This window comes from Cyprinus carpio, chromosome A1, assembly GCF_018340385.1.
Source record: "Cyprinus carpio isolate SPL01 chromosome A1, ASM1834038v1, whole genome shotgun sequence".
NCBI classification, from domain to species: Eukaryota; Metazoa; Chordata; class Actinopteri; order Cypriniformes; family Cyprinidae; genus Cyprinus; species Cyprinus carpio.
Window position 1 is genome coordinate 35,087,545 of NC_056572.1, and position 9,850 is coordinate 35,097,394.

Below are 9,850 nucleotides of genomic sequence, written 5' to 3' on the forward strand. Positions count from 1 at the left end.
TGGAAAATAATGTGTTTTTTTAACCTTAAACAGCATAAACACATTTCATTACACCAAATACACAAAATAATGTTCTTTTTAGCAGCATCATATGACCCCTTTAAATATAAAATGAAAACAACAATGCAGTTTACTATGGTAACTGACAAATTTATTCAGAGAGAAAGCAATTACAGACTCTCAACATCAGAATAAGAGTAATCTAGACACTTTAGACTTCTGTAGTTTACTATGATTGTCTCCTCAACACTTCAGATCAACAAATGAGACTCATGATAAGTATACAATATACAGGTGCTTGTGATGGAGCAAAACATGAACACATCAGAGGTTTTGTATCCCAGATCACCTGATTTCACATCATGAGAAACCGAAGATTATTATAGCAATAAGAAAATAATAAAATTTTTACATTGTCCTTCTGACAAATTTCAGATTAGCTGATTGTTTTTTTTAAGGCAGGGACCTCAATCAGAAACAGCATTGACAATAAGAATGATTATATTAGATAATAAAAGCAAAACCACAAGACGAGATGAACTCTATTTCTCACAAATCCCCTTTTTCTTCGCAGAGCATTGATCATCATTCCAGCTGTTCAGCGGTGACCATCCCGGCTTCTCTCTATTATAATTCAGTTCAATACAGTCCTCATTGTAAGCGTTGTTTGGCTCACCTTTGAGCCAAAACCTGAACAACATGTATCAGAGGTTCAGTTTTTCATGAGCACAAATTTATGAATCAACAATACTCAGTATAATAGCACGTTTCGAGAGTAAACTAAAGTAGTACAGAAGCTGGAGCAGAAGTGAAAAATAAAAGAGAGAAGAAGAGTTTTCTTTGTAGAATTTACAGTAAAATGTTTTTAATTGTGGTTGTGTTGTTTGTGGAAGACTTTTCTCTTCTGCTTTCTTCTGAAGGTTGTGATTTTATAATGAGAATCAAAAAGACTAAAACAAATGAACACACACTGATTTTTAGCTCTTACCCTTGTTTCAGTGTTGAATTATCCACCCATTTCATGTTTCCCTCCTGCTCTCTGTCAGACAAACCAATCCACACTCTCTCACTGACTAATGAAGATATGAACCTCTGTGTGAAGAAAAACAGGAATAAGTGTGATTCTCTCATTCATTAACAGACACTCACACAAACTCACCTGCTTCTCTTCAGTGTTGATAATGAGCAGATCAGCTCCACGATCCCTGCAGTACTGTCTGCTGTCAGACCAGCTCTTCAACTCAGTGGACATGAAAAAACAAACTGGGCCCTTCATATTCAAAGAATCAAAATCTCTCTGAACTGTTTTTTCTCAGCACTGAGATCTTTGACTCTGGTTTCCAGTTTTAGGTTCTTCTGTGTTAAATCAGTGTGACTGTCCTGTAAGCTGTTGATGGTTTGATTGAACTCTTCAGCTGTGTTCTTGTAACTCTTTATCAGGTCTCTCTCTGCTGTGATGGTGATGTGCAGCAGTATGATGAAGACCAGCAGAAGAACACAAATGAGCCCGAGACCCACTGTGATCAACACCAAACATCTACTTCCTCCTCACAAACACGACCAAAAACACACAAATATCAGTTAATACTCTTCATGTTATTAGAAATTTAGTTTCAAATCAACCTCTGTAGGTAATCTACTATTGCTTTTGGTAATAGACATGCCTTTTTGTTTTATGAATATGTTTTTATAAGTCATCTAGAATTTCTATTATAAAATATGAAAAACAAGAACATTTTGAAAAAGTAAATAGAAAGAGAAGTCCATGCTAATACACTTCATTTACAAATGGAAACACTGACATTTCATTTATATAAATATTTGAAATTGTATGCGACGGTTCTCATTTCCTCATGGTGACACTATTAATAACACCATCTGCATAACCATTTCTGCGTTCAAATAATTTTCTTCTTACTGCGCTTTTTATCTTTTCCTTCATTCTGACCGTGACTCTGAGTTTGAGATCCAGTTGTGCTCTCAATACCTCTGCGTTTAACATTTTCATAAATACCCTCTAAATCCATTATCCACTGTGTTGATCAGTACGTCTTCACAGATGAGGTGTGGTATTTGAAATGTTTATTAGCATGTTCAAGTGTTAAGTCTACACAGGAAGTGGTTTCATTTCACACTGGTCTTTGACAAAGAATAAAGTCTTTCAGTCACACTTAAAAACTCTTGGCAGAGCCTTGCTAAGTTTGTGTTTTGTACATTCATCTTCATGTTATCAGCTTCAAAAGCCAACAAGAGGAGTCTGTAAACACTCAAATGGACTCAAACAACCTTAAACAGGACAAACTTGTATTTATGATGCAGGAAACACAGCAGGAAATGCACAAGGTGCTTCTCACTACTCAAACTGATGCTTCCTCGTTTCCTCACTTCTCTGTCCTCCAGCCTGTGACACGTTAAACAGATCAGATTAAGACATCTTGAAGACATTTCCATTCTCTAACTGACCCATGAGGAGGTGAGGAATAAGTAGTCAACAAACAACCAAAAAACAAGGAAGAGGTACAGGGTCAGAAACAGAGTAAAGAACACTACAGGCTTAACAATATCAGGTGTGAGAGTGTGTGTGTGTGCCGTTCTTAATGTGTGTGACTGATGAGGTGATGAGAGACAGGTGACTACAACTGGTGAGTGCTGATGAGTCCGGGCAAAGGATTATGGGAAATGGAGTCCTGGGTGGATAGTAAAAGTCATGGATGGAGTGCCCTCTGGTGGATATCGTTGGCATTCCAGTGGGAAATCATGACAGGGATTGAAGGATGTGAACAGGGCCGGACTGGGACACCACTTCAGGCGGGAAATCTCACACTCATCCAGCTCATACACCCACAACAGCTTTTGAAACCACAGACAACCCTATTATTTGTATGGCCATCACATAAAAATGTCTAAATCCTTAGGCTCAGGCCATGCAAAATAATTAAAGCTTCTCTCTTGAACAGCACCTTCACTTCCCTTTGCCGTTTCTTCACCTCTGTGTGAATAAAAACAGGAATAAGTGTGATTGCTCTCATTTATGAACAGACACTCACACAAACTCACCTGCTTCTCTTCAGTGTTGATAATGACCAGATCAGCTCCACGATCCCTGCAGTACTGTCTGCTGTCAGACCAGCTCATCGCCTATTTTGGAAATGAAGTAGTCATCTAGAATACATTGATTTCCTAATAGAAACACACTTTTTAAAACTCTACATATAAAATGATAATGAAAACTATGGGGTGAAAAGTACTTATACAAAATCAGATTTATACTAATCTCGTTTAGTAACTTTTCTCTTCAGTTCATCACTCAGAGACATGACTTTGCTTCCTAACACCGTGTCTGTCTGCACTAGACACGACAAAGCGACCGCTGAAAATCATTTGAAATTAGTGTCAATACGTCATAAATAGAACGCAGCAGCAGCTGTTGGGCAGGCCGCAGTTGCCTAGTGCGCTGCAGGAGAGGTGTTTTCTGTTTTGGTCGGACGTGCGCCCTCTTGTGAACTAATTGAAATAATGTTAGAATTAAAAAAAAATTGACAAACAAAAACAAAAAATCATAAGATTTGACAACATGTCATGTCGGACTAATTTAAACACTTTCTGTCATGACCTATAATACATCATCATAACGCATTAATTATGCATGCAGTTAAAATAGTTTTGCCATTTGCCATTGAGACCGGAAGCCAGACCCACAGAATTTACAAATGGCCGCACCCATATTTACGACAAGAAAAAGGTGGATAATGGAGTTATGAAAGCAGTTAATATGATTAATTAAACTGACAGGGACCTCAATCAGATATTATACATTCTCATATCACAATAAGAATGATTCCATAAGATAATACAAGTAAAAGCATGACAAGACTAGATGAACCCTATTTCTCACAAATCCCTTTTCTTGTGTTTGAGCATGAACGATCATTCCAGTTGTTCAGGTGATGTTTCTCAGGATTCAGTTCAATACAGTCCTCATCTCAACCATAGCTATTTGGCTCACCCTTGAACCAAAACCTGAATTAAAATGGGTCAAATGTTCAAATGTTCGATCACATCAGCCGCAAAGTTTTTACTCATTCAGCAACGAACAAATGAGGAGCATCACAAGCATTTCATGAATCAACAATGCTAACAGCACCTCAAAGTTTTAAAGGTAAACTTGAGCAGAAGCGAAAAATGCAGAAAACTAAAAGAAGTTTTAAATTCGTATTTATTTATTTTTTATTGGGAAGTCCCTTTAATGTACTATATCAACGGTTACTTCCTGGTTTTAGATAAGCCAGCTGGTCATTTCCGGTAAGCTTTCTCTACATAATCCATTCACAATTTGAAGAAAAGTTTTGTTTGGACCATACTGTATACTACTGTATACTGTTTTAGGAATGACAAACACAAGTGTAAAAAATTACATGAGTGAATCCGCCCATTTGTTTGTCTTGCTATGATTGACAGTGATAACATCTGAGAAACCGATGTCAAAAATAAATCTGTGCAATATATGCAGGTGATTCAGAATAATTTCAGAGTAACAAAACTACAGCAGCAAGTCTGTGCTGGCTGAATGTATATGGCAAATTCTACAGTTAAAGATAAAACTTTAAAAAATGTAGTTTATATTTTTTTTTTCAAAATATTTAATGCATTATTAAATTGTTATAACATTAAAAATTAACTTGTTTAATTTTTAGTTAACTAGTTAAGTATTGAAATAATTTACCTTTTCCAGGCTGTTGGTGACTGGATGTAATTATGTACACTGTAAAAAATTTCCTGTAGAAATTACAGTAACTTACTGGCAGCAGTTTGCCAGTAACTTACTGTAAATTAAACTTACAGTAAAGATACTGTATTCATATTTACAGCACCACTTAACTTGCTGTAAATTTATTTACAATATATTTTTTACTGTAAAACACAATGTTATGTTCTTTTCTCCATTGATATATTTTAATACAGTAAAAATATTACTTTACACTGTGAAATTGACTGTAATTTGTTGTCCACTTTTACTATTTATTGTAAAACTGTACAAATTATTGTATTTCAACAGGTCTCAGTAGTAAAAACTATAAAAAGAAACAAAATACTGTTTAACTTCTTTTATTGATTTAATTGTTTAATTGTAATACTTGAAATAACATTTTAATATTCTTGCAGATTGTACTTTCAGTTTTCCAAAAACTTGAAAACATTTCATTTATACATAAAAGTTTCATATTAAGAGCATTTTAAAACAACAGACATAAACAGATTCAGTCATAAGAACAATCTAAAAAAAATTTACAAATTCAGAAAACTCCTGTGTAGAACGTATTTGCTCTTAGTAGTTTAATAGTTTTGCCAGCTGAAATCCAGAAACATCCCACTTCTTTAGCTGACCTGGAACTTTGAGGAGCACTTGCTGTTGTCAGGGTTAATCCTCACAATGAACCTTTACATAACAGAAAAAAAATTGTTAGATCATTTGATGTGTAAAAATGTCTAACAACACAACCAAATACTCACAACACAACCAAATACAGAAATGCGCTGCAAATGGCACAGAACACAACAAAAATATTTCCAGGGGACCCCAATAAGTGACGAACCTGGATGGGGCATGCTTTTTTTTTCTTGTAAAACATACAGAGATGACTTGTTTATGACATACAACTTTGTATACAATATACAAAATTTAAAAAGAACAGAGGGTAAGATTAATCTATATATCAGTAACATTGTAAAAAAAATAATAATAATGTTATGTTTAAATAAGTTTCATAGGTAAGAAATGTAAGGTAATGTAGGGTCCAAAGATGAAACAGTTTTTAAAGTTGAGACACTCACACACAGATAAATAAAGCATATTATGAAAACTTTTTTGTATAAAATGTATTTATTTGCAACAGTTCTGTTAACAGCAATAATAAGACTTAGATGTTCACAAAGACTGCACAGCAAAAAATCCAGAGTGAAATCAACTCTGCTGGGAGTACATGTGAGACCACACTCAAGAGAGTGAAAGTGTTAAAATAGGAGTGTTAAATTAACACTGAAGCGGAGTTAAAGTTAATGAGATAATTAAGTGATTAACTGAGTGATGATTGACCATTATTGACGAGACCTGATGTTAACGAGCAGAATCAACAAAGACAAAAATCAAAATTTTTTATGTCACCATTATAGTGGTCAGTGTTTGCTTTAGTTGGGCTCTTGACCCTTTCATTTTTAAAGTTAGATTTGGTTTGGTTGTTGTAATGGAGTTATAAAACAGACGGGCAAACAAAAAATATTGGTTTTCCTGAATCACTGAGTTAAACTTTCATTGTTGATTATTGAATGATTCTTCAGCATAGGATTGCCGGCATTTTAAATACAAGCTGTGGAATTCCTTAAAAGTTGTTTGTTCAAAAATCTTTCAAAAGAGTGTTTCATTTAGACATGCAAACATCAAGAATCAACCTGTGAACCTCAACGACGGTGACAATCAAAAAAGAGACTTGTGTTGCAGTGCATTCTGGGTGCCACCTATCAAAATTCATCCATGGCTCCCATGATGCACTGCAACACAAGTCTCCTGCAACATGCTTTTTTGATTGTCACCGTTGTTGAGGTTCACAGGTTGATTCTTGATGTTTGCATGTCTAAATGAAACACTCTTTTGAAAGATTTTTGAATAAACAACTTTTAAGAAATTCCACAGATTGTATTTAAAATGCTGGTAATCCTATGCTGAAGAATCATTCGGCTGCAATAATCAACAACGAAAGTTTAACTCAGTGATTCAGGAAAACCAATATTTTATGTTTGCCCATCTGTTTTATAACTCCATTACAACAGCCAAACGAAATCTGACTTTAAAATGTTAAGGGTCAAGAGCCCAACTAAAGCAAACATTGGCCACTATAATGGTGACATTAAAATAGTGATTTTCGTCTTTGTTGATTCTGCTCGTTAACATCAGGTCTCGTCAATAATGGTCAATCATCATTCAGTTAATCACTTAATTATCTCATTAACTTTAACTCTGATTCAGTGTTAATTTAACACTCCTATTTTAACACTTTTCACATTTTAAATGTGAGACTGAAGGGCGGAGAGGCTTTGGAAAGTGCATGGACATTCAGGAACTGCACACGAAAACCTGAAGTTCGCCGTGTTTTTATGCCCTTTGGCATGATTAATAAAGGAGTATTAATGTCTCCACAGAGACGCCAGAGTGCTTGCACATGAACATTGCGGGTTTTACTCCAGTACTATATGCATGACGTGCATTTATATGAGGTAACGTTAATCAGTTAACGCAAGCGATAATAGCGGGAAAAAAAACGACTGACTTTAAACTAAATCCACAAAAGCTTTGTTGTTTGGCCAACAGTTCACGTGAACACTAACCAGCTCCTGACGTGGTCAAACCCAAGGCAGAGACCCTTTAATGTCCATATTTTGACGGTGAAACGTTCAGAAAAGGGAAAGAAAGGAAAGAAATATGAATGTTTGCACAGTGTCACCACAACTCTCTCTAGTTCTCTTCACAGCATAAATGTGAGGTGACTGCGCGCCGTTAAATGGCAGCGTTTATTTTTTTTATTTTTTAGTTAAACCAAAGATATAATATATGTAAAGTAAAAGGAGGAATATTTGTACACACCTTTGCATCTGACTGGTTCTCCTCGCATCTGTGTGTCTTCGTTTTCTTCTTTCTCCAAGCGGGAAATAAAAGCTTTTCTGTGATTGGTCAGGTTTCGCGCTCTTTTTTTTTTTTTTTTTTTTTACTGTATTTAGATTTACAGTAAATCAAAGATACTGTATTTTAGTGGCGCCAAGGGGATATTTCCCAAAACGTAACTTTAAAATACAGTAACATGCTGTATTACTGTCCTACAGTAAAATACAGTTCATTTTACAGTTAAATACTGTTCAATTTACAGACATTTCTAACAGTGTATTTTTAAATGACATGAGATTTTGTGACTTCCTGCACTAGCTATACTTTATACTTCAGTACAGTAAAAGTACTAAAATGTGTTACAAGTCATTTTATAATAAATCCAAAAGCAAGATGTGGAAAAAACAAGGGAGATAAAATGGCAACTGAGCTAATGAGTGATCCTCTGCCATCTGGTTGTGGAACACGTCTTCTGATGTTTTCTGAAGGTTGTCATGGGCTCAAAAAAATTAAGTTTTCTGTGAGTGTTTTAGCTCTTACCCTTGTTTCAGTGGTGAATTATCCTCCCATTTCATGATGCCTTCCTACTTTCTGTCAGAAAAATCAAGTGAGACCCCTCGTGGCTGGCTATTATGGCTACAGGTGCTAAAAGTGACTGTCAAAAGTATTTTTAGTATTTAATTGCATTTAAAAAAGTGAGCTAGATTTGGTGGAAAAACACTTCACTGTCAAAAATTCATACCAGTTTTTTAAACATTGTTTGAAACTAAATGGGACAAAATGTTGCTGTTATTTTCAGCGTGAGCCGCTTTACAAACGGCGCCCCATATTAGATAAGCTCTCCACAAAACAGACAAAACAAGCCCTGCAAATTAATAATTATGTTAAAAAACACAATAAATTTTTAATGGTATTTTATTATTTTAATTGCATTTAATATATTATACTTTTAATAAAGCACTTGCATTGGGTTTGTAAAAGCTGTTTTATGCATGTTTTTGACATGAGTTTTTGTTGCATTTATACAGTTTTGTCCAGCAGTCATCAGAAGCATGTAGTTAATAGTGCATCGAAACAGAGAATCATTTTGCGAAGCAATTGTTTCAGTTCATTCAAAGCTTCAAAAGGTCTGTGTTTTCCATCACTAGCTGGAATCAGTTTAAGTTCTAAATCTGTGTACATCTACTTCAGTCATCATATAATCAGTGTAATTTCAGCTGTTGATGGTTTGGATTGAACTCTCTTCAAGTCTTGTAAATCTTTATCGGGTTCTCTTGCTTGTGCTGGTAATGTGCTGCCGTATGATGAAGGACTTTGAAGAACACAAATGAGCCCGAGACCCATGTGATCAAACACAAAACATCTTTTTGACAAACACGACACACACACAAATATGTTAATACTCTTCTGTTTTATTAAGTTTCAAATTCAACCTCTGTAGGTAATCTAATTGCTTTTGTAATAGACATTGCCTTTTTTTATTATAAATATGTTTTCAGAGAAGTCCGAATACGAAACTGTGAAAGACTGAAACACGTAAATATCTATAATTTGGACCGGAAAAACACTTGAGCATCTAATCTCCATTATCACTTTCTACACAGATGAGAGCTCATTAGCATCTACTAAAGTGTTAAGTCTACACAGGAGTGATTTCATTTGACAAGCACTTCAGTCACATTAAAAAACTCTCTGCAGGGCCTATTTATTTTGTGTTTTGTACCTGCTCCCTGCTGTATCAACTTCGTCCTGCAAATGGACTCAACAACCTTAAAACAGGACAACTTGTATTTATGATGCAGGAAACACAGCAGCAAGTGCACTGGGTACTTCTCACTACTCAAACTGATGCTTCCTCGTTTCCTCACTTCTCTGTCCTCCAGCCTGTGACACGTTAAACAGATCAGATATTAAGACATCTTGAAGACATTTCCATTCTCTAATTGACCCATGAGGAGAGAATGAGGATATAAGTGAGGAGATGAGGAATAAGTAGTCAACAAACAACCAAAAAACAAGGAAGAGGTACAGGGTCAGTAACAGGGAGAACACTATAGGCTTAACAATATCAGCTGTGAGAGTGTGTGCCCTTCTTAAAGTGTGTGACTGAAGAGGTGATGAGAGATTGGTGAGTGCTGATGAGTCCGGGCAAAGGATTATGGGATATGGAGTCCTGGGTGAATAGTAAAAGTCATG

At 35.5% G+C, this 9,850-nt stretch overlaps 1 protein-coding gene across 2 annotated transcripts; it reads right to left on the bottom strand.

Moving 5' to 3' along the window:
- Nucleotides 1–447: 447 nt before the first annotated feature.
- On the bottom strand, nt 448–3,613 carry LOC109064812 (CD209 antigen-like protein 2). 2 transcript variants are annotated; one of them, XM_042764536.1, is made up of 3 exons: nt 3,058–3,613; nt 989–1,092; nt 448–690 (listed from the first exon to the last, which is right to left on the bottom strand). In XM_042764536.1, the coding sequence occupies exons 1-3, from the start codon at nt 3,133–3,135 to the stop codon at nt 543–545; spliced, it is 330 nt and encodes a 109-aa protein (XP_042620470.1). In that variant the 5' UTR covers nt 3,136–3,613; the 3' UTR covers nt 448–542. The 2 variants fall into 2 exon arrangements, with proteins under 2 accessions (XP_042620470.1, XP_042620469.1); XM_042764535.1 differs by lacking the exon at nt 3,058–3,613 and adding an exon at nt 1,160–1,542.
- Nucleotides 3,614–9,850: the final 6,237 nt, after the last annotated feature.